Raw genomic sequence first — 25,690 nt, 5'->3', positions numbered from 1 at the left:
GAAGCACTGGAGACTTTACGCAGCTGCAAAAGTCACTCTCCCCATTTTGTCCTCTAAGTCACAGTACGGAGAGAGAAGGAGGCAGCGAGAGAGGAGAGGAGAGGAGAGAGGGAGGGGAGGGAGTATAGTGAGAGTCTCGGACTGGTTAGCCTACCTATCCACTAGGAGGAGAGGAGAGGCAGCCGAGCAGCAGCAAAACAATAAACACCTACTACTACAAATCACATCGGCGGAGTTCACGGCACACGCAATCAGAAAAAGAAAGAAAGAAAGAAAGAAAGAAAGAAAGAAAGGAAACAGGAGTAATACTAACAGACAACTGAGACAAAACGCCATTGTGTTCGGCCGGGAGTGAAGTCACACAGCCATGTATCTGAACAGGGAAGAGGACAACAGCAAAGGTAAGGAGATCCTGTCAAGAACTGCCACTCTGTGCTGGGAGAGCGTCCTGACACTTTCAAGGTGTTTCATTGCTTAACGCGCCTCCTCTGCTGGAGGTGACACCAAAAAAAAAAGGTGGGAATGTTCTGTCACACATCCTCCCCTTTAATGTGGCTCGTACTGGGAAGCCTCGTCCTTTCTGCGCGGACAGGGGATGTTGCTGAAAAGTGTGGGCTGTCATTATGTAATATCGGTGCAGTTAATTGCCTCCTATAGGAGGATGCATATCTGTACGCCCGATCCCGTTTTCTGCTTCTTTGCTAAACCGATCAATTGTGAACCTGTTGTGGGCACATCCACTTTAGTCGTGCACGAATTTTGCAAGTGTGCACCGGCTGGATTTGTGCGCTTATTTAATGTTGTGGACATTAAGGGTAACGTAGCACAAGGTCAAAGCCTTGAGCTGGGAAGAAAAACCCCGGTCTAAATAGGTTATTATCTTCCGCTCTCTGCAGCATCCTGCAAAAAAAAAAAAGAAAAGAAAAAAAAAAGATACAAACGGAGTCGGCTGCAGCTTAATGCTTGTAAGGAGAGATAACCGTGCCGCAGCGAGAGGGGTAAAGAAGGGTACAAAGGAGGAATATTTGAGTAATCTCTCCCACGTGTTTTTGAGGCGTGATTCCCCTCTCTCTCCACGGCTGCTCAGAAAGGCACTCGACTCTCGTCCCCTGCCTGCTCCCCACGAAGCATAAATAACTCCCCCGGGCTGAGAGGTGACGCTAATTACCACCCAAATCTTCAGGTTGTACGGGAATAACACCTGCTGCTACTGGGGGACCAGTCGAGGAGGTGAAGGTGGTGAAAGAGGGCGCAAAAGGTGGAGTGGGAGGAGCCGTTTTTGTTCAGTTCCCCCCCCCCCCCCTGTGTGGTGTGAGACGTGATCTCACACGGACCACAACACCGCGGGTACCGTACGGGGAAGTGTGAGAGAGGGAAGCAGCAGCAGCAGATCCATGAGATGGTGATGGTGGTGGCAGCTCACAGAACCAAGATTACAGCCCCAAACAAGCCAGACACTCTTTGACGTTTCCTGTTGAGACGTGCTATAATCCTTCGCAGCATAAATTCAACAAGCTGTCAGAATAATTGCTGTCCTTACTGACACCATCACACACGTGCGGATTTGCTGGCTGTGCGTCCCGTTCCGTCACATCCCAGTGGTTATCCCAGTGGGACCTGGTGACTCTGGAGGCTGCTGGAGTACAGTGAACTCATCGTCACATTCGAGGTGTCAGTTTGAGAGGATTTGAGCCTTGCGACTCTGTGCGTCTTCCTGATGCAGGCAGCCATCAGCACACTGTGTTCATAAAGGGATGGATTTGGTCCACATTGATACTCGGGTAGCCTGTGGCGATTAAACAGTGATCAAACACTCATTGTCCCCAGTATACCCCCTCCAACACCAGATAGAGCTGTGCTTTTATGTTGTTTGTACCTAATTCTTACTGTGGTATATGAATGTTGCAGTTGAAATCACGACTTATTGGACCAGGCTGTGTTTTTGTAACCCATTATTGCCCATTTGCGATGAGCCTCATGTTCTTGTACTTAACAGACTGCAGTGACTCCAGATGTGCTCCTCTGGGGGATAAGCCTAATTTAAAAACACAACTTTTAAATTGCGAACACAGTTTTTGCTTTTTATCGCCTCTCTCAAGTTTAAGTTTCCACTTTTCTTCAATCGAGCCAGTACGGTTTGCTTTAAAAACCTGTAAGTAACTGACCTGGTGAAGGGAAGTGGCCAGGTGGCCCAGAATAGGGCTCATATTAGATATCTAAACCTTTTAATTTCAGTCTGATTGAGCAGTTGTAAAACTCGGGTGAGAAAGAAATATTTAAAAATCATTTATCCGATGCAGTGCTGCACAGTGGAGCAGATGGTAGCACTGTGTCCTTGGAACAAGACAGTCCCAGATTTGAATCCCGGCCTGGGGTCTTTCGGTATAGAGTTTGCGTGTTCTCCCTGTGCATGCGTGGTTTCTCTCTGGGTACTCTCACTTCCTCCCACTGTCCAAAAACATGACAGTTAGATCAATTCAATATGCTGAATTGTGTCCTCTGTGTTTCTGTGATGGACTTCTGACTTGACCAGCCAGAGATGGGCACCAGTTCCCCCACAAGTGGGCACTGAACATACCTGGATGGATGATAATTCTATACATATGAAATGCTTTCATAATTGAATACACAATAACAACAATTCATGATTTAAAAAAAATATGAAGCAGTCTGGTTTTGCGTTTGGTGTTGCAATATCCTTTGTCTGATAGTGAGCAGAGGCCTTAGTTCATCCTGGACGAAATCTACAGATATTCAGCTCCCCTCACTATCGTCTGTTGGGTCCACCGTATTGCAGCTGGAGGATAACACTGAAATGCAGTACATCACAACAACCAATCATAGCTCTGCAGAAGGTTATCATGATGCTGTCAGGGAGTGATGTTTATTTCAGTTTTCTTTAAAAGCGCAGTCTCTGCTGAGTGCTTCAACCAGGTGGGGGTCATCAGAGATCTGCAGGTTTTTTGGAACTCGGCGTTATCAACTCTTTCCAATTCACGGTTGCTGAGGCTGCAGGTTGTGAGTTCAGGCTGTAACCTCCGGAAGTCGATAATGAGCTCCTTTTTTTGTTCATGTTGAGCACCAGGTTGTTGTTTCTGCAAAGGCTCTCTAGCTGAAAAACCCGCTAACCATTATTACTTAATCTGCTTACTCTATGCAATCTCTCTAAGCTGGTCTGATTACAAAAGTCAATACTGGAGTGACCTAAAGTAAAGTTACATGAAGTTTTGTTCAGACCAGCCATGTGGCACAACTCTGATATCCACACAAGTCCTAAAGTATCATTCGGGTGAGACTTTATGTTATCCTCATCAGCATGAGTCAAAACACCGCAAAGGCTGTTGATAAATTAATTCTGCATTACATTTTTGGCTTAAATTAACAAAATCTTGATGCTGCTACGATGATTTTTATTTTTTTTTTACATCTGTGTTTATTCAGAAGACTATAAGTTGACACCTTAAACTCTCTGGTCAAGGTCAGTATAGTTGCTTGTCCGAAGATAAATACATCCAGAGTTATTTCATGAGTTTGAGCACTTGATTCTAATGGTAAAATTTTCTTCAGAACCGAGCGAGATTTATTTCTCCTTGTTTCATTCAGAGAGAGCCACTCAATGAAGCTGGAGACAATAGCTTCTCTTTGACTGACACATTCACAGCGTATTCCATAGCTGAGTGGGTTACATTACAATGGATGTATCTTTTACACACAGTCTTTTAGAAGTGGAGTTTTTTTCACCTCATCAAACAATCTTTATTGACATCTGCTGGTGGATTTGCAGCTAAAGCTGGAGGCAGCGTTTTTTGTTTCTATAAATGTCTATGTTGCAGTTTTGTCATTTTTAGTAAGTACATTACCTTAATTTTCTCTTTAATAAGTTGACTCTCTCTCTGTTTTGTATCTGTTTTGTTATTTAGTTCTTAGGAGCAAACAACAAAGTTTGCTGACATTGTTAAATTGGGATTATTAAAAACTTTAGCTGAAAAAAAAAGTCATTGCACCAATGCACCCCTAGAGTCTTTCCTGGCATTTAGACTTGAAAAATGGCCAAGCTTGTTTCTGGTTTCCTGCTTTCCAAAAACACTTTGTGAGAAAATAGTTGCAACTCTCTATTCATTTCTGAGCTCAGTAGATGTTTTCAAGTTGATCATTTCCCTTTTTTGAACAATAATCTCATTTAGAGTAAAGTTGAGTTGAGTTGTTTTGAGGTTTTCTATTAATCTTAGTCTCTTTTTTGTTTCTTTTCTTTTAGTTAAGTCCTTCTTAGTGATTCTAGTTTATTTACTGTCTTTTGTTGTTCCTTGTTACTCTATTTAAGTGTTTCTAAGGTTTTGTCATTCTTTAGAATCTAAAGATCTATTTCCAAGTCCCTGTATATTTTCTCTCTCTCTCTCTCTCTCTCTCTCTCTCTCTCTCTCTCTCTCTCTCTCTCTCTCTCTCTCTCCTCACCCTGCCTTCTGCTACAAAAGCGGTTCTTAACGTGGGCGGTACCGCCCCCCAGGGGGCGTTCAGAGGACGGTAGGGGGCGCTGGCGGAAAGTTTTACAAAAGGGGGGCGCTGGGATGCCTTTGGGGGGCGTTTGGTCGAAGGTAAACTTTACACCTTAAATGCACAACAATACCAGTTTAGACTTTGAGCAACTTGGTAAAACTGTATTGTGTAACATTAAATCATGCTTGGCTGCAACTGTATTGATGGCAGCTCTTCTTCTATTCAGTGTTTGTTAGCTTCTGTTAGCTTCTTGGCGCAGCTCCGTTCTCCTGCTACTGGTAGCTTCACCGCATCAGTTCAGCGTTACACCGGCTGCTGACGTTGCTGTGATTCACTTTGTCTAGTATTTATGTACATATGTTTTGGCAGTTCTGTGATCATGTTTAGCAGCAACTTATATTAAAAAGTGTTTTATTTCCATTTGAAGGCAACCCGCTTCCATAGAAGGAGAACAGAAAATCGCTCTTATAAACATATAATTACTAAAATCACGATACCCTCACTGTGTATCCCTCTGAAAAATGAACCCATTTAAATAAAGAAATCCCTCCATGGGTGATACCTCGATAGAGAGCGTTCATTTTATAGCGTTAACACCGGTGCTGTAAGTGGTCCGGTATGAAATGGGTGTGATAGAACAACGGTACCACAGCACTTTTAAATTTCAATAATCAGAATACCGAAATTGTTTCCGTTGTTTTAAAAGGTTTATGTCAGTCTGCCTTTTCCCCATTGATACTCTTCCCGACCGCCCTGCACCATATGGGGTTAAAAAAGAAAAAATAAAATAAAATAAAACGAGACGCATATCGCGCAAAACTCTGAACAAGAGAAGCGGGACATAAAACGGAGCGAAAAACTAGATGTGAATTATGGCATAAAAACAGAGAATCCGACGCTGAACAGTAAAAAAATCAACATATGATGTGAAACACATGACAATTAGGCTGCGCAGCAGGTGATGAGTGAAGATTACTGATGGTGAGCGTCAATAAACGATAAAATAAATCTAGCAACAGGAAAGAAACTAAAGTGGACAAAGCAATAAACCAAGAAAGGATAATACTAATAAAAAAGAAACTAAATAGAAATGAATGAAGAACAAAATGCAAGAATAAACTAAGAAACTAAAGTAAATACAGAGGAATAAACTGGTATGGCAAGACCTTTTGAGCAATACTTAATACAGAGGACTGTATGGCAAGAATAAACAGACACTATTTCCAGATAAAAGGTAAAATAATATTGTTGAAGTTCCATTTGTTTATTGAGACCATATCTAATACTGAGAATAAATATATCTTACAGACCATAACAGTAAAGAACTGATCACTTATTTATGTTTTTAATTAGATTTTATACATTTATTTCTTCAATATTATTTTTCATGTCAGTGTTAATGTCAGGAGGCTGATGACTCCATGACACTTTCAATTTGACTCATTAGGATTTGATTAAGAACCAGATTTGTTCTTTGTAATTTATGTCCAGTAAAACTATTAATCTATGTAAAGATCTATGTAAAGATATAATCCATGTTTCTGTCTCATATTTGTATGGCATTAAAAGGACCTGGAACTTTTGTTTTTCCACTGAAAAACAAAAGTGGGGGGCGGTGAGGGACCTGGATAAAGGCTAGGGGGGCGCTGGCCCGAAAAAGATGGCAAAACACTGTGCTACAATCAGCACCACACCTGTAATCAGTTAGCCAATCAGCAGTTTAAGTACTTTCCCAGTACTTAAACACTTCTATTCCTCTCACTCTTGTTTTGGTCTTGTTCCCTGTGATTTTTGTAAGTTTGTCCATCATTTTTCTCATGAGGCATTCTTCATTTACTTGATACCTTTGCCTTTCTGCATTTGGGTCCACCGTCAAAACCCACATCATGACAACTTGTGCTGTTTATGTTTTCCTTCTGACAAGACAAAAACTATTGACTTAAGTTAAAGCTGCATTGAACTAGAATGGCACAATATCAGGGAAACATGTGATTGGGATACTATGATGAAGATATTGATTATGATTAGCCCACTCTGCTTTTCTTTTTCTTCATCCCAATGATCCCAACACTGTGAGATTCAGCATCTCGGCCACTAAAAATACACAGTAAGTGAAGGAATAGTGTGATTTGGAGGTGTTATGGTCAAGGAGCTGAGCACATATTATGGCCCATTGTTGTGCATTTAAAGGGCACCCACATGACTTTCCTCTTAAACTGTGTCATACATGCAGCCCATATGCCTGCCAATTGCACGATGCAACCACAAGACCTCATTCAAACCTACAATACGACCCCATAAAGCTCAAGAAATGCTGTCGATAAACGCAGCCTCAATCATATCTAAAAACTGTGAAATGGCTCTTTAATCCAGCAGAGGCAGGAAGCCCTGAAGCAGATTCTAACTTTCGGTTAGTTGGCATACAGTGGCTTATAAATGGTCCTTTTTTGTCAATGTTTGTCAATGTTTTCCTTTCTTGCCAAGTGGTATTGCACAAACGATTTAAAAATAGTGGGGGCCTCATTGATGCTTTCTGTGTTGTCAACCACCCTGATGGAAAATCTTTATTAAACAACACTGTCAAAACACCAAGACAATTCAAGAACTACTTCCTCTCTACAAAATAAGAGTCTCAGACATGGATACAAGTTGTGAAGTTTAAAGAACTCACCCTAATAGTTCTTTACGGGGCTAGGTCAAATATGGAAAGCAACTTGATTGCACTTTGCAACACAAACTTTGCTTTGACAAGAAACATCCTAGCATTTTAAAGTTGTGAGGTCCTGTGTCACATCTTGCTGCATGCTGTCCTCTTGGCTGCCTGAAACATCCTCTGTCTGTTGACCTATTCCCTATTAAGACTTACTGTTAGACACTTCTGCAGCTGCCCGATCCCAGTATTTTTTGGTGCTGGTACTAGGCATACCAGCTCTTTGCATCAAATCCTTCATGTGTACATACTCGTCTCTGCTTTGCAAGTGTACCAATTTACCCACAATTTGTACTGCAACAGTTTTTGGCAGTAACTGTTGTGTTTTTGGCCTTGCAAAGTGATTTTCTCTTTAAAATCGGACAAAAACTTGGTTTACGCGAATGGATCAATTGAAGGATGAAGCATTTTTCAAATTTGCCTTTTACAAATTGTTGGCCCTGATGGTTACTCATTATGTGCTAAAACAGGCTGCTCTTTTGTGGACTATGAGGAGAACTCAGGGTTTCGCTGATGCTTTTACTTGGTTCACATCGGTAGGTATTTCCCTCGCTGTGCTGCTGTGTTCTTTGAATTCACGCTGTGTTTCAAGGTGGATTGAAGGGAGAGGGAGAAAGGTCTACCACTGACACATCGATGACAGAGGATTAGAGGGGAGTCTGGCCAAACAGGTTGGTCATATGTAAGCTTAAAAGTCTGACATGATGTGCTCCCTGTCCAACGCTGTTCTTAGCAAAAACGGTAAATTACAGTTCGTGGAATGATGGGAATGAACAGGATATTGTAGCGTCCTATTGTTTACTCAGTCTGATTGTGAAATGGGTTATCATTTATACTCTTGAGAAAACATTCAACAACTATGATGAGGATTATGTTTTAAAAATGTTATTTTAAAATGTCCTGGTTGGAAAACTATTCAGGGCCCACCTTCTTCTTTCTACCCTTACTTTCACCCACTGACCACAGAAGGCTCTCACCAGTCCCCAAGTGACCCTGCAGGATTAAGTGGGTATGGAAAATTAAAGAATGGATGGACCTAACTGGCCAAGATTTTATTTGATCAAATCAATATTTACTGGAATTCAACAGCACAGGTCAGCTGTGCGCTGGCTTTCTTTGTCGCTCTCCATGATAGCCTGTGTTTTTCCATTTTAAAAACCCCCTGCGTGCGTGAAAGTGAGTGCAGGAAGCGTCACCGCCCCATACATAACCAGAACTCTGCCTGCCTGCTTGTGAAATGACTGCAATGCTGCCATCACAGGAAGGATTCTGGCAGCGGAGGGCTAATTTCCACATAAACGCCAGTGGTATTTACTTGCCAAAATGCCACAAGGTTAGAAATATCGGACTTCGTTTGTTGATGGGTTTTAATGAACTGTGGTTCGTAGGTAAGCAACTTTAGCCTTTAATGCGTTTAACCACAGATGGAACAAGTCTGGGTTTTGGAGAAAATCACAAGATATGGTGGCTGCGTTTTTTTTTTTCTGGTTACTTTAGTTTTACTCCAAAATAGAGTGCAGCTTAGCGGAGACAAAGCTCAATACTGTTTCTATCTGAGAGCAGCAACTCAATGCAGAGCTTCATTTTTTTTGTCTTTTTTATCTTGTTCATTAGAACAAGAATTTGTGCATGGGGGTAAATTTGCCTTAGCTTTATTTGCTGTGTGGTCTTGCATTGAATCTGGCAGCATATACGGCTTGAATATGATATGTTGTAACACCAACAGTTTCGCTATTGATTTAGGTTGATACTTTATTTGGTTTTGGGCTCGAGTCCAAACTTCTGGTCAAGGCCAGGAGTCTAAATGACTTATGTTTGGCATGCATGAGCTGTGCTGGAGAGAGCAAGAGGTGGAAGCTGTTTGTTTATTTTGGCATTTCTGACTTATGTGCAGCTAGGAAAATATTATGCAGCAGATAGATGCTATAAGGAATACTTGATGTGAGCTGTCTGTTTTTTCTTTTTCTTTAGAAGAGACCCGGGGTTCCACTGTTTCTGTGTTTAGCTCTATTTCTGTCCTCTAGAAAGTCATTGACTGAGCAATTGCTACCATTATATTTGTATACTCTCATTATTTTTCCTTCCTGTGGAAAGTACTACTAGCTCAGTGATTATTTCTTTAACTGTGTTTCTTTCCTGCACAACTACTTTATGCAGCTATGGCTGCCATTAACTCCTTGTTTTGTGTCACATAGAAATTACTCATCATTGAAAGAGCTGCTCCTTCCATCAACTTACTTTTTGCTCTATTTATTGTCCCTTCCCACAGAAAGTATTTCTGGCTGATTGCTTCTATCTTTAACCATGTTTTTTTCATGGAAGAACTTAGTTATTGAGATTTAAAAGTACTCCTGGCTCAGTGTGGTTGTTTAGTTGTGCCTCTCCAGCTGTGAATCATCGATGGAAATGTGTCTTATATTAACACTGTGTACTCTGTTACAAAGAAAGTACTCCTGGCTAATGGAGTAGTAGTCGTGCTTCCGTCTTTAGCCATGTTTAAATGTCTTTCTATCCATGATAAAGTCACTAACATAATTTTAAACTGACCTGGATTATAGCTGGATATGAGTTGGATCGGTTTGTCTTTCAAAAATACCTTCAGGTAACATTTGTTTCGAATTGGTGCTACATAATTAAAATGTACTAAAGTAAAATAAAAGGTTCATGTGGCAACATTAGTCTCTAATTGGCTTTAATGAATCCAGTTGAACATGCAGTATGTTTAGACAGTCAAACCTGTGGATACGGCAGGAACTTGAGTCTTAATTAGAAGGTCTTCAATGCGCCCCGGGATTTTACACCATTTTCTTTCTGGTTCCTGTAAATTGGCGGTGAGCATCAAAGGATTTTTACTGTAGAGGAAATGAAATAGAAAACTGAGTGGATTTCTGGGGCGTCTTTAACGTGGTATGAAGTATAAGTGTCAGCAGAAGACTGTGAGCTCCTAACCTCTTTGTTATTATTGCCCTGTAGAAATTGATGATGTCCCTCTACTTCATGGCTGTTTTACTAATGTGTGATAGGAAATTATTTGGGGGCAATTGCTCCAGCAGTGTTGTAATGTCCACGCCTCTTAGGGCAAGATGAATTGAAACAGAGCTGGATGGCAAGAGAAAAAGGTACTTGGCTTGGCAGCTGGCTTCAACAAGTCTCATTTTCTTTGATCAAAACTTTAAAGGAGGATTAGCTGAGATCTTAATTCATGACTCCCTGAATTAAATTCTTAACGGCACAAAGCAGCCGTGAGCCACCCTGTTGTCCTGTCAGCTTGCTGCATTGATATCAGATGCAAAGCCTGGATTAAACACAACACATTCACCCCTGTGCGCATTAAAAAGGGGAACACAATCACAACAGAGACCCTTGGGTATAAAAAGAACATAAACTGGCACAGAAAACAAAACATTGTGGCATTCAGTGGACACCGTCATTTGGTTTTACGTTTATTCACCTTGATTGAATAGCTAATGGCTCCAGTTAAGGCTGCAGATGTGCGCTGTGAGCTGAAACCACAGGGAAAATCTCAAGGATCGCAAGAGTCAGAGGAACAGGCTGCAAAAGAGTGCAATTAGATGCTTTTGTAGGAACACCTGCAATGAAACGTGGGTTTGAACCTGCTGTGTTTGTCGACCCCCCCCCCCCCGCCCCGGTGGAAACAGGAAGCCAGTCACCTGATTAGAGCAAAGTCTAATCAAAGTTTGAATCGAGTAAAAAGCACCGCACAAGAAAACTGAATTGCATTTGTACCAAGTTCCACTAGTTGCTATGGAAGAAGTGGAAGCTTTTTACACTGCTGCATGCTGGAATCAGTCATTAGGTAAAGAAATAGAAGCTAAACGTCTTCTTCCCTATTCATGTAATACAGTGCCTTTCACTACATTTTCACATTCCATTATGTGAAAACACAAATCTCAATGGATTTAATTTAGATTTTCTGTCATAGACCAGCACTGAGTTGTGTGAAATTAATATTTTCTGTAACGAACACAATGTAGGATTTATTTTTTTATATTTCTTCCTATTAAAAGCATGTGTGACCTACGCCAACATTATAATCCATTGCAGAGGTCACCTGATTAGCAAGTAGTCCACATGAGTGTAATTCAATCACAGCAGAAATCCATCTTTTCTGTGCATCATGTAGAAACGGTAAGGTTATGGGACAACTGCAAATCCACCACGATACCTAAACCGTAATAGCCAGTCGAGGAAAATGGTAGGCAAGAATAAAGCAATCAGTGAAAGAAAGCCATAATAAGTCCTGCTTGCAGTTTGGCACAAGATGCTCTGGGCAGATGAGGCCAGAATTAAACGTCCTGATCTGCATGCAAAACACAATGTTTGGCGGATAACTAATGCTACACATCATCCACGAAATACCGCTGCAGTGAATAGAGAGGGCACCATCACTGTGTTACAAGCATTGCTCAGTTCTGACCAGAGCAATGCTTTTAAAGAGACTGCAAGGACTTGGCTGACCTGCCAGGAGGTCATTGACCCTGAAACCAAACTTGCACAACTAGAACTAGAGACTTGAAATCTTGTTTGGAAATCCTCTACATAGAAAAAAATTGCAAAACCCTTATTGTCTATGTAAAGCTGAGAACAGAGAGATTCCCCATTAATATTGCAGCTGGAGATGCAGAAAAACGAGCTTATTTCAAGCATTGACCAGGGGAGGCTAAATACACATCCAAGTCATAATTGTCATCTAAAAAAGTTTGAAAATGTTTCCTTTTCCTTTCACTTCAGAATGACGCACTACATTACGATGGACTAGCCCATAACCTTCCTCCAATAAAAACTAAACAAAAAAGTGACTTGCTGTTGTAACTTATCAAAAAGTGAACTAGTAGAAAGTAGCCTCCATCCTAATAGCAGACTTGTTGATACAGTGTCTTAGTACTGGAGTTATTTTTATAGTTTTCTCGCTCAGCTGACTCAAGGGGAAGGGGGGAGGTCCTTCACTTCTCCTTTCTCTGCCATCTTCCATTCCCTTTCTCCTGTGAGTCTCAGGGAGAAGGAGAAAAAGGATCGCGGCGGTTAACATTAGCTAGCCACAGGAGGAGTGATAGACAGGAAAAGTGTACAATAGAGTGGGGGTGAACTGGGGGGGAAAAAAAAGATGGAAAGAACAAGTGAGACGGGAGGACAGGATAAGCAAAGAACAAGCCCCAGAGTGCTAGCAAGTCAAGGTCACACAAAGGATAGGAGGCCGTGTGTGTGCGTGTGTGTGTCAGAGTGTGTGGAAATGCAAAAGTGCAGAGATGGACGGCCGGTACAGGAATTAGTGACGGGCTGGTGACAGCCAACTGGTTTAGTTTAGGATGGGGAGGATGAGGGATAAAAAGCTGAAGAAACTTAATGCCATACCCAAACTTACTTAAAAAAATAATTTATTTTTAGAAAATTTAGTCAGCAGGAATATAAATCCACAAGATATAGTAGTTTTTTTTTCTCTCACACATACTGGCAAGCCAAACAACTCTTTAAAAGACTCAGTCATTCTTTAAATATTCCTTTCCTTTTTAAAGTTGCTTTTAGAGCCTTCTAAATATTAACATGTTGTCCATTTTTTATGCCATATAATCAGATTGAATTTAGAGCATCTGTGAAAAACCTTTAAGTGTTAGGTCAGTTTCTTAACTGAATCTTTTTTCTAAATCGTCCACGTTGGCTCTTATTGAATGTTTATGGGACACTGTCCCACTGGACGGTGAGTCAGTCTGAAGTGTATTGCAGCCTCTAACATCATTTCTTCCAGCGTTAAACTGTATTTAGTTTCTGCTTTTTCATAGCAGAAACAAGGTGAGGCATGAAGAGATTTTCCCACCAGATCTGCGGATTGATGCAGTTCCTCCAGAGTTACTGCTGGCCTCCTGGCTGCTTCTCCTTAGCGGACCTGTAGGTTTAGGCAGACGGCCATGTCTTGATAGGTTTACCGGGCTCCCATAAACTCTCTATTAGCAGCGGATGGATTAAACAGAGCTTCCTGTTATGTTTAAAGCTGCAGATCAGACTGCTGCGATAAATAATAAAATTATTAATTGCGTGATAAATTGAAAAAGAGTTTGATCAGTTCCACTTGCATGATTGTTTGTGTTTCTCGTGTCTCTCCTTCTTTCTACCAAAGATTGGATGACAAAAGGCAACTAGCCCCTTTTTTGAAGTGCAATTTTGTTTACAAAGACTTCAGTATTCATTGTATTTATTGTTTCGATTGTTTTGTTTATCTATTTTGGCTATCTAAGATGTCTCCAGCGTTAAATGCTTGTTGGAATTTGAAGTTTATTGGCCTTTTAGAGCTTGTATTGTTATTGTTTATCACAATGACTTTTGAAAAATGTGCTATGGTGACAGGCCTTGCTGTGGATATTGTTTTATCCACTTACCCTGCTTTAAACGTCTCCACGGCTTCATCCCTGACCCGTCTGCTGTGTTCCTTGGTCTTAAAATCTTGTTGATTCACTAATGATCTCTAACATTATGTCATTAGACTGAGATTAAATTAAACTTAGTCTCTAATTACTAATTAAACTAATTAGAGGAGGCTAAATACATATGTGTACTTTAAAAAAAATTTTCTACCTCACATTTATACATGCTTTGTGCTAATGGAGCATAATATACATTGAAATGCGTTGTTGGATATAAGAATGAAAAAAGGTTCTTGGGATTTGAATGTTGGTTTTGGAGGACAGTGTTTATATTCACCGAAACAACAGATACAAGTTTTGTTTTTGCATATTTTCAGTGCCAATGGATGCTTCAGGTGTATATCAATCCTTCTCTCCTGATATGGTTTAATGTCTAACTCTCATTATGTCTGACTGGAATCAGAGGCAGCTGTGGTACGTTTGTCCCGTTTATGGCTAAAGGATGCGCTTGCATGCTCAGTGAGTGTTTACAAGTCTAGCTCTCACTGTGTTTTTCCATTATGCTCTCTATTCTTCACGTTGCCTTCAGTGACCTCCACCGTCTCATTGCAGGTGCAACTGTCAGTACGTGTGCCACATTAAAGTGAATGTGTTTTGAAAATGAACGGTTGTAGCTCTGGTTTTATGTCCCCCTCTCCTGTACCCTAAAAGCAAAGGGGGGGAAGAAAAAGAGGCTTCTAATCCCAACCTGCAGCCTTGCCTGTTATTTTGCTTAGTGCTGGTGAAAGGCTTGGTGTTTGTCATTTTAATAATATTTTTTTTTATCCATTTACTCGTGCATGATGCCACCTTAGAAGTAAAATCTCTTGTCTCTTCAAACAAATCAGCTTTGTTTACAGTTCACACCCAAGAGAGATTATGCTCCTGAGCTGTTGCCATAGTGCTTTGGAGCACCAATGGAGTGATGCACAACATCTGAGGTTACTCTGGTGCTCTGACATATCTCTAAAGAGCATTAAGCATAAAGTCATGACAGGGTGTGATCCATCTGCATAGAAGTCACCCCATGCTTGACCTCTGAGATCATGTCCAGCTCTTGCTGCTTTAAAGAAGCTTAAACCCAATTTTCTTGCTGCATAGATCTTAGGCATTTTCTTTTTTCCAGCACGTCAGTCTCGCCACTAATCCTTGCATTGAACCTCCAACGGTCACACAATCGCATCCGGTTCATGATACCCTGCAAATTATCTGAAAATGTTCAGTGTGTGATTAATCTCCTAAACATAATGATTTCTTACATGTGTACAGTGGCAGCTTTGTTAAAAAAGTGGTTCAGACCACTGAGTTTAATCATGCATATTCTGAATAGACAATGTTTCTGAGAGAGTAGTGCCATAGACACAATGAGCACATGGAGCTGAACCCCTCACTGGAAGTGCTTTTCTACTAGAGTGTCTTCTGAAAGTAGTGAAATTTACACTTGCGTGTAAAAAATAGAACCATCCAGGAAATGTGCAGGTATTTCTGCAGACATGTTCACATTTCCCAATCTATTTTTTGTGTTCCTGGAAAAAGAAGAAGTTGAATTACAGGCAAATACTTGAAATTAACTTGCAAGTATTTGCAAGATAATCAACAAGAAAGTGTGTTTGAACTGAGGAAAAAGTTACGACGGCCTGCCCTGCCCTGCTCTCCCCTTGTTTTTGTCTGCATCCTAGTGCACACCAAAGGAGGAAATGAACCAGAGTTCATTTTAAAATGATTGAAATCCTTGGGTTCAAACTGTTCACAGCATGACAGGGTAGCTTTTAGTTTTGGTGCATGAACTTAGTGGAAAAAATATCAGATTCATTTTAGTTTTTTAATCCAATCACTGGTCAAGTTTGGTCTGATTTTACTCAGCAGCTAATTTCTAACTGCATCTCTAGAGTCAGACTTGGTGCAATTAGTTTGTTTTCTGTTGTAAAGAATACATCAAAGGAAATAACAACCAATAGTTGTTGGATGTGGGACCTCAGACTAGGTTAATGTAAAAAAACGTATAAGAATATCACAGAATATCTGCAGCAGCACCCACCTGGACTCTTCTTCAGTTGTTATAAAAAGACATTAAAAATATTCAAACCTTCTTACTAAAACATTCACAAACTAATTCAATGAAATTGCAACTTTATACTCCACTGCTGTTATTTGTTCTGAAAGCAACTACTGGCTAAAACAATCAAAAGTGGAGCAATCTCATGTCATTGCAGCTTCACACGAGCGGCAACAATAAACAGGTGATAAGTCAAAAAGAAAAAAAAAAAAAAAATCAGGTTAAAAACCGTCTATGGTGGAAAGTGAAGCAGGGAAGAGCTGGGGCAACTCGAACCGTTCTGTTCTCTGGGGTGGAAAAGACTATTTTAGGACTTTGTGTCCTTTGGATGGCCACCATGCAGCTCACCTGCCATCAAAAGCACTGCTGTCTTCAAGCTACAGTTTTATGAATTCACAAAATGTAGAAAAAGCCTTCAGCATGAAGTGTCAGTGAAATCACAGCACCAGATAAGAGCATTTTTGTAAAATCTCCCTCATTTGGCTCAGCTTACGAAAAAAGAAATGTTTATCTGAACTCAAGAGTAGCTTTTTACCCATTTTTACATTCCTAATTCATCCAAGTTACCAAAAATATAACTTACATGTGTACATTAATGTATATTACAACATAATCATGATGCGACTTTGCTTTGATTATGTTTATAACTTCCTAAAACTAAACATATTTCAACATGAGTGTCTGCACACCTCCCTCTTCTGTTCATTACCACCCGAAAACTGGACCACTACCTCTGTTCCAGTGGACCCTCCTTTGCTCTTGGACCTGAAAATGAGATTCTGGTCTGTTACCACACCTAATTAGCTCCCTAAAATCAACACAGTCGGTTAGAGGCTTTGGACGTTGCCCCGACGTGGCAGTTTAGCTGTGAACTATACCCCAAATGGGCATTCAGTCAAACTGGTTTTCGAAATGTTACCAGTAAGAATGACTGTGGGTGTGACTGAGGTGAGCGCTTGGGCCTTGAAACGCATCAGCTACAATAAATTATTTGAGTTAAATATCATATTAAATGCATAATCTTGTAATTCTTTTCTTCTTTTTTTTTGTCGAATCCAGAAATACTATTAAACCTCCGCAGTAGAGTTTCCCCCCACCCCTCTTTTTTTATGTGGTAGTCCTAATATAATAATAATAATAATAATAATAATAATAATAATAATAATAATAATAATAATAATAATAATAATAATAATCAGAGTTAGAATCATGATTTAAAGGTCAGAGTGAAGGAAGCTGGAAATGCCTGATCAGAGCATCTCGTCCAGTTAATACGGCAGAATTGAAGTTGCGGTCTGGAGGGTATGAATCTGAACTGCTCACTGACAAAAGTAATGAGTGTTGATATATTCAGTGTAACATGTTTGCTTTGGTACACCATGTTCCATGACTTGGTGTGTATGCTGGTTGTTAGAGCATTAATTTCTCTGTTTGTGTGTGTAGCAGCAGCCTCTTAGTATTTAGCAGAAGAAAGAAAATAGTGTGATGCTGTGTGAGGCACCCTGTATTTGGCAAGGTGCTCAGACTGACAGATTGGGCTATATGAGTGCCATCTCTTCGGCTTGGCTGACTGAGCCTTTCTCCCTCGTTCCTCTCTCCTGGCTTTCATTTCCTTATATCCCACTTCAGTGGTGATCAGCAAGGGAATGGACAATTTTTCTTTTCCTTTGGCTCATTCAGGTGTAATATGTTTAGTCACAACAATTTAAAAGGGAGGAACCAAATGCAGGCAAACGGGGAAGGTGAGGAACACAAGGTTAAACTCCAAGAGTCTTGCAAGTCAGGAAGGCAAAATCTGAAATCCAGGTAGTAATCTAAAAAGGAGGACATAAAACAAGACATGAACAGAAAAGAATAAAAAAAAGACAAAAATCAGCAACATGGCAGTTTTAAGCTGTTTAAATCAACTCCAGACATATACACAAAACCATAAACCATGACAAGAATCCCCCTCTATGGAGTTATTTCCTGTATAAATGTGGCCTTAATTAATGAGTGAACAGCCATCTCGGCTTGTCTTCCCTGTGGTCGAACCAGCGGGTTCGCTTCTGACTCTGTGAGGTTAAAGTGTCAGAGAAGGCAGCTAGCACACTGCGTGCCCTTGCTTTACTCTCTTCCATTAGCAGCTTGTGGATGTGCATCACGACTGAGTAGAAATTACACACAATATGTAGATGATGAGCCAGAGAGGTATTGTTCTGCAGCATCTGTTATGAATAGGAGTCGATGGAGTCATAGTTGTCTCTGTGTGGCTTGTTGTTGCAGATAATGGATGTTGTGAATTTGCTCACGACAGATTTTCATCAGGAAATTTAACTACATTTATTTCAACAAAAGAAGTAATTTCATTGGATTTATCAACCGAGTTGTTTTCAAATTGCAATTTCTCTTTATTAACACCATTTTAATACGTTCAGTTTTAATACTAACTTTCTAAATTTTGTCATATTGCAACCACAAACTTCAAAGTATGTGTTTTTTGGTGATCCACGTGCTTGGTCACCAAAAACTACTGCACAAATATGAAGTGAAGCGCAAAAAAGTTTTCAAAATTTACACACACACAAAAAAAAGGAATGTGGGCATTTGGTATTTGGCACTACATGTATCCAGGATGTAAAAAAAAAATCACAGAGGACTTGGAATCTTTATTTATCATCTCTTACATATTTATTCAGGAGGTACATAAGCAAACTTTGCTTTTCAGTAAGACGAGAAAACATCAGTATTTTAAGATTGTCTTCTTGGTAAGAAAAATGCTGCAGAACCCACATGCCTTGAGTATGCTGTTATGTTGTATCAAGTTTTTGTTGTTGCTAAAGCGGCACAACAAAATTTCAGATTTCTTTGCAAACATTATGGAGACAAATATTGACATTCTGCTGTGGTTCGCACACTTAACTTGAAATCTTCACCTTACCACCATTACAACTGACATTGCCTGTCATTCGTCTTTGTAAAAGATAGCTGTGGAGTCTTTCTTCCACTCTGTAATGACTCCGGCTCATTGCGAGTTTTCTTCTGGTAATGTGCATCTGTCAAGGAAAACAAGGCAGCGCCTCTTAATGAATTGCTCGGAGAATCCAGTGCTGATGGATCAGAGGTCCCCATTCTCACAATTTTGAGCACCAGCTGAGAATATGATGGAAAGAGTGCAGAGAATTGACTGAGGAGATGAAGGAGCAGGCAGCAGACGGTAATGAACCCAGGGAGGAGGGAAAGACAACATAAGAAAACCCAACAAATACAAAATAAATGCACAGTGCCAAGTCACATGGAATCTGTGGCTTTTGATTTATAAGCGGAGTATTTGCTTCCGACTGAGCGTATCCAGTATGAACACAAATAAGAACGCGGGGAGACTTTTTGGCTGTTTTTGTCTATTTTTGACACTTTCTTTTTCCAAATTACCTGCATGACCTGCTTTTTGCGGCTTTATCTCGACACCTCCACCTGTCGTGGAACTTCGCCGGGGTCACAGGCTTATCATTCGCCGTTTGCCCTGGCAGCGGCCTGAATTTGTGCAGCTGGAGGAGCACAATGAATTGAATTCAAGCAATTGTGCATGCACGGGTGTGAGCAGGCGGAGCTCAGATTGGGACCCAGTGGAGCCGAGACACACCAGATTGGACTGACTCGTCCAAGCAATGCAATTCTGATTGGCTTGGCCTACGGAGCAGAAATGTGCCTTTTGTGGAAAATGCACTCATATACTATCGCCAGTGCCCCTTTGTTTACATCCATGGATCACGTTTCATTTACGCAACATGCATCAATTAGTGCCAAACCGCCCTGAAACCGTTTTCAATGATTATGGCTCTCGGGGCTCGGGGAGGAGCGACCCATACTCGCAATGAGTCATAAAAGGCAACAAATTATGCACTCCGAAAAGCCTGGACATTGGGTGATATTTCAATGTTTGGCCACTCACTCTTGGAGTCTATTTGCCCTCGAAGTTGGCACATGTTCAAATACCCTTCAGACGTGCATTTGCACAAGTAAACAGTGAAATCTTGACTCTCCAGTCTTGTGGTGTGTTTTCTGTGCACTCAAAGGATTTCAGGCAGAATCCTTTTGAACTTCTTGCAGTAAAACAAACACAAGAGTCAGAGAGAGGCATTTTGAAGTATGTTGTGACTCTGGTCAGCTTGTCGCCACCAAACTGAAGTGCACAATTACACAATCGGAACAAGATTCTTGAGTGCCAACATCCACTATGTGATTTGTCATAATGCTTCTAGTTCAGCAATGTTATTGTGAGTCCTTCCTGGGGTTCCATTTTGTTCATGGTGGTATTTTTTTTTGTTAGTATAAATCTTAGGCTGTTAACCAGCCTCCTTTTTAGATTGCAGTTGATTTTGTGCTTGGTGTTGCACAAAGATATAAGTGCAAAGTAAAATAAATAAATAATTCTGTGATAACGCTTGTTTTATTGTACTATGCGTATCAGTAATCAGTGACTGGGAGGGTATGAGCTAAAGAAAAGACAATAAATTATTCATAATTACTTTTTTTTAATTACTTTGCTGTTTCTTTCATGTTTGCTCTCTGATGTCAATCTAGTATTTAAATACAAATGAATAATTCCACAGAGAAAAAGCCAGTAATGTCGTCACAAAGATGAAATTAGGATGCTGTTTTTAAAAGCCATTATTGTTTTTTTTTTTTTTTTGTCAACTCCGGGTGTTTTGTGAAGGGCAGAAGTCAGCCAGCCTCTGTTACTCCCTTGGTTCACCAAGCCAGAAAGTCACAGCGCCGCATCAGTTGACTTCCATAGGGCCAGGATCGGCTTTGTGGCCTAAGGGCTGATTTTAGTGATGATGTGCAACCGGGCAGCAGCAGGGTTTACAAGAGTAAACACCATTCAAGCCATTTACAAGTTCAAAACATCAGGGATGTGAGAAATATGATTTCAATTTGAAGCACTTGCTCAGGCGACAATGGGATTGCTACACTGAGTTTGTCCAACATTGTGGCTTTGAAAAGAACGGCATGGGGAGACTTGCAACGCAGATTTTATGCATGATGCTGAGGCTGATGCAACATGACACAGTCTGTCGTCCCACACTGCCCGCTAACTTTTTATTACACTCACAGCTGTGCAGTATATCACCGTATCGCCGTTAGTCTAACAGGGGTCGAGATCAAATCAGACTTTTACCGTCCTGTTACAACCACCCTTCTCAAAAACGTCACGGCTGTTTATGCTAATGCTATTTTATGAACCCATTAGCCAAAATGAGGTCTGCAATGGCTTTTTATTTGCACAAAGCTGCAGATCATTTCCTCACACCCATTTAATAATTAGGAAGAATGGTCAAACTATTTTTTCTCAAAAATGCCAAATTTGAATGGAAATACCTGCAGTTAAAATGTTGAAATTAAACCTATTTGTAGCTAGAATAATTACTGACGCATGGTTGTTTTACTGATGCATTTACAGTGCAATGCTGTGCACATTCCCTTATCAATGTAATTTATGAGTAAAGCAGGTTTACATGAGCTTTTAGTGAAAAACAATGAAATACATCAAATCCTTCATAGAGTGCATTTCAGTAAATTTGATAAGTATTCATCATTGGTAATCGACATACTTCTTGTTGAATTGATGACAATGTGTTAAATACAAATAATTCTAGGATTTCTTTCTCACATCAGGGTAAATTTATGCTTGCTGTTGTTGGCGTCCTGAATAATGAGGGAGATAAAGGACTGTGCTGTGCCCGTTGTTTGGAGACGTGTTCTGTTCTTTTGGCTGGTTGTGCAGTTCCCATTTTTGTGAGCAAGCAAGTGGCACTTAGCAGATAGGAAAGGTGACGTCTAAGGGCGTAAAGATGCATCCAAAACAAAATTGGGTTCAGGAGGACAACACAAGAAAAGATTTCAGCAATATTTTCTGGGATAAATGAGAATACTCTTTTTGTTGCGTTCAAGTAAAATGTACTTTTAAAAAAAGTCTCTAACTGTTTTAAAGAATATCCATTTAGTGTAAAATAAGCCATCTAAATACTTTAGAACTTAAAGTGGAGGTTTTTTAAGTGGTAGGAGTCGGTGATCTGACGTTTTGAGGACCGAACGTGAAAAGCAGAACAGTTCTGTGAAATAAAAGTAAAGCTATGTAAATAGCCCAAAAAATTATCACTATTTAAATGACATTATTTCATTGATATTTAAACCAGCCTTACTCTATTCTTACATACTTTCTCTGACCATGAATGCTTCACATACGAAGCTCATGTTTCATGCAGGAAGATGATTGGGCCACATTGCCTCCCAACTCAATTTCCGGCATGTTTAACGATTGACTCCTGTGTTGGTAACCACCCAATATAAATAGGTCAACAGTTTAAATGAGTATAAATGAGTATTTATCCAATTAGTGCTGGAGATGAACACCAACTTCCTGGCTATTGTATTTAATTTAGAAACCAACTTATCTGCTGCAAAAAAAGTGTATCTATTAAAGTAATGTTTTATTCCATTTTTGTTACAATTAATCTTGACGTTAAGATAAATGTGTTTTGATGCAAGAAGACAAAGATGAACAATATCCCAGATTCACCCACTCTTAATGTTTTATAGCTTCTAACTGCAGTAACACTCCTGGCCTGTTGGTGTCCCACCAACAAGCAACCTTTTCCTGCATGTTAGCTATCATTCATGTCTGCTATGTTTGTGGTGCATTTTTGGCAAGGGGCAAATTATTTTCAAAATGGAAGTAGGATTATGACATTCTGCTATGTGGCCGTGCAAATGTATGGAAAAAGGTCAATGTAAGGACAGCGAAATGCAGTGACAGTGCCTCTCGAGACACCCGCAATGATATGATGGAGATCTTCACTTGTTAATTAGCTATCAGAGAGAAAAGCGGCACGCATGGGTCGTCATAATGAGTCTTTGACACCCTCGTTTTCTAGGGTTAATGTGTTGTTGCCTTGCCTCTGAGTCCACCGTCCCCTGAAAAACACTTCTTAATTATAGAAGGAAAAAAAAAGCAGAAGAGAGGAGGACAAAATGGGAGAAAAGGGGGGAAACAAATCCTGCAGATTTTAGAAATAGAAATGGATGCATGCGTACAGCTGTGTAGAAGCGGAAGGAGATGGACAAAGTATCTTTGAAAGAAGATGGTTTTAGAATCACGTAAAAAATGCTTGTTAATGTTTGCAGACCAATGCGATTTGAGATGCCCCGCTGACCAAGCTCTCACTGTGATGAAAACGCGTAATGACTGCACATCGGACGTGGCTGAGGGTTGACAGCCATGTGGCTCCCAGCCTTCTTCCGACAATCCTTCCCTTTCTTAAAGCGTCTGACAGACCTCATTAAGGGCAGTTCACACAGGGTCTATTGACAGGAGACATACCAGGACAGTCATGTATAAAACATGAGTTCACCATCGTCCTACGGAAGAACCTAAAGCTGCAGCCGAAGCTCATGGATGCCAAACGCAGCAACATATTTGACTCATATTTGGTGTTTACTGCAAGTTAACTGCGTGTCTCTAAGTTTGGTTCACACTTGACTTGCTTTTGTACCGAGTCAGTCAAAATTCAAATCATGTAGGTTGGACGATAAAAAAATAACACACCCTTTTTAATTGCCAGGCTTTTGTGAAATGAAAAATAAGACCAAGCTAAATCATTATAAAGTTTCTCATCGCATATTCTGGTTAACTCAACTGACAGATATATCTTTGAGGCATGATTACAAACATCCTGAAACCAGTATGGAAAATTCAAGGAATCCTGAAACATGCATGAATGGGTCAAGGCGTCACTCCAGGTATGTGTTTGAAGAAAGAATGGCATTATAACAGGAAATAAAGCTTAAAAAAGAGCCTATTTTATATAATACTCACCCTTTCTAATTACCAAAAAATAAATAAAAAAATCCCTTTGGGTTAAGTTGTATGGCGTGTATTATCATCCAAGATGTAAGTGGAATTAGAATAATTCAACAGTATATATTAAATCACATAAAAGCGGAAAATAACTTCAAAATTATTTATTAGTCTTTTCACTTCAAATAAAGCTGGCATTTTATCACCATTGGAGACACATTGATATTCACTCCCCCCTGCCCCCAGCCCCCTAACTCTTCTAAAATATGAATCTAATATAATAGGCTGTTTGTATTAAATATTTAGCCCTGTGTTATATTTATATCTCATAAGTTGAGGGTCAGTATAGCTGCAGATTACCTTCAGAAATGGAACAGGCAGAGAAGCAGATGATGGCTGGGAGAGGAGACAGCAGTGTGTAGTGTGCGGTGTGTGTGTTTGGAATTGCTTCAGGAAGTTCGGTGAAAATGCATCTTGTGTCCTTTCAGCTGCTCCATTTTCTTCCTTTTCTTCTAAGCACAGCGCTGTGCTCGGTTTCCCAGTGTTCATTGCCCACTGTTTGCAGGAGCACTTTGTGTAATGTGCTCCTGAAACATTTGACAGCCTGGACGGGGACCATACAAAATCTCCTTTAAGTTCACTATCCAGCAAGAGATCTGAGGAAAATGTTTCGAGTCTCTTAGGTTTTTGAAGGAACACCGGATGTAAAATCAAAAACAAATGGGAGAAGCAGGTAAAGATGCATAGAATGTGATTCTGGCTCCTCAACTTTCCCTCAGTCAAAAATGCAGCTGGGAAAAAATATTTATTGTTTTCAGTATATAAGACTAATTATCTAACAAATGGGCTGAAGAGTATTTACAATCACATTTCACAAAACCACACAAACGAACAATAGGAGGTTACACTGGAAAACAACCCTTAAAACGTAGCAAACATTATTTAGCTAGTTTTGGTTAAGTGATCAAAGAAGGTCTGCAGTTACCTGTGAGTACAGTTTGAAAATAACTTGGGACCGAAGTACATTTATTCAAGTCCAATTTGAAAATTAAATCAAAAGAGTTGGAACAGAATGTACAAGTGACAGTTTTCTCTGATAACAATGACTTATGGTGCTTTTACTGGTCAGAATTGGATGTGATATTTGAGTTTCCAACTGGCTAACCAACCAGTCTGGGTTTGTTGTGGTTGAAATTGGTTTGGTTCTGGTGACCAGCAGGTTTTCTTCCTCCTTTCTGCAATATGTGCTGTCCTTTATGTAATAAATGAATGCAAAAAAAAAAGAAAATCTGAAAATATATGTATATATATAGTATATCTATATATATGTAGCTCCTTAAAAAAATGTTTTTGAGTTTGACTATCAGGTTTGTTTTTCAGTTTAATTATACTTTGAGGTGACATTAGTCATTTCTCTTTGTATGTACTTTGTTTTAAGTAATAATAATGTTAATCTGGTATGTGTTCAGAGAAGCCAGGTCTACTTTGCAGTGGACAAATTTGTGCATTTGTCCATATTTGTAGTCCTGGCCTGAGGTTATTACTGTGTGCACTCATGGGGAAAGGAAGGCCGATGCCTGGATTCATTTTGTCATGCTGTTTCAGTTGTTTGAGGCCTTTGTGTTGATCTGACATGCATTTCTTTAATTGTTGATTGTACTTTATTCATACCTAGATGCAGAATATGCAATAACATGCATTGTCCTTCGAAGTGACTGGGGATGACAGTTGATCCGGCACATATTCCTTGATAAGACTGAAATTGCAATATTACATTTAGTCCAATATAAGATCTAATCCACAGATACTCTGGAGCCTCCCTTTGCTGTGAGCATGCTCGTATCTGTGCATGCCCCCCTAATCACCTGTGAGCAGCTACAAATGCAGGTGTTGCTGCCCCCAAACCGCTTTAAAAGCAGTGATCAGTGATGCACATGGCTGCATATTCAGTGTAGTGTGAAAGCAAGTGTCTGCCTGACTCTGAGCAGGGGCTTCAACCTCAACATTTCGCAACCTGCAAAAACATGACAAGTTATTTGTTCAGTGGAAATAACATGGGCAGTTTTGAGACCTCAGTCCACGAATGAATGACTCCAAATGCATTTATTGTCTCGGTGATAATTTCCTTCTCACTGTAGACTTATAGGATTTCAGTAGCAAACAACAGGTTTAGA

At 40.1% G+C, this 25,690-nt stretch overlaps 1 protein-coding gene across 4 annotated transcripts in view; it reads left to right on the top strand.

Moving 5' to 3' along the window:
• The window catches only part of syt7a (synaptotagmin VIIa), a 113,483-nt gene continuing 87,793 nt past the window's right edge, over positions 1–25,690 (top strand). For 2 of the 4 annotated variants that reach the window (XM_081608239.1, XM_017305209.2), the window contains exon 1: positions 1–401. In XM_081608239.1, the coding sequence (XP_081464365.1) occupies positions 368–401 (34 nt within the window). In that variant the 5' untranslated portion in view covers positions 1–367. The remainder of the gene's footprint in view (positions 402–25,690) is intronic. The other 2 variants (XM_008412119.3, XM_017305210.2) reach the window with 2 other exon arrangements.

The sequence above is a fragment of the Poecilia reticulata genome, chromosome 6 (assembly GCF_904066995.2).
Source record: "Poecilia reticulata chromosome 6, P_reticulata-male-v2, whole genome shotgun sequence".
NCBI lineage: Eukaryota > Metazoa > Chordata > Actinopteri > Cyprinodontiformes > Poeciliidae > Poecilia > Poecilia reticulata.
The sequence above is the reverse complement of the archived record's forward strand: the minus strand, read 5'-3'. Positions and strand labels throughout refer to the sequence as shown.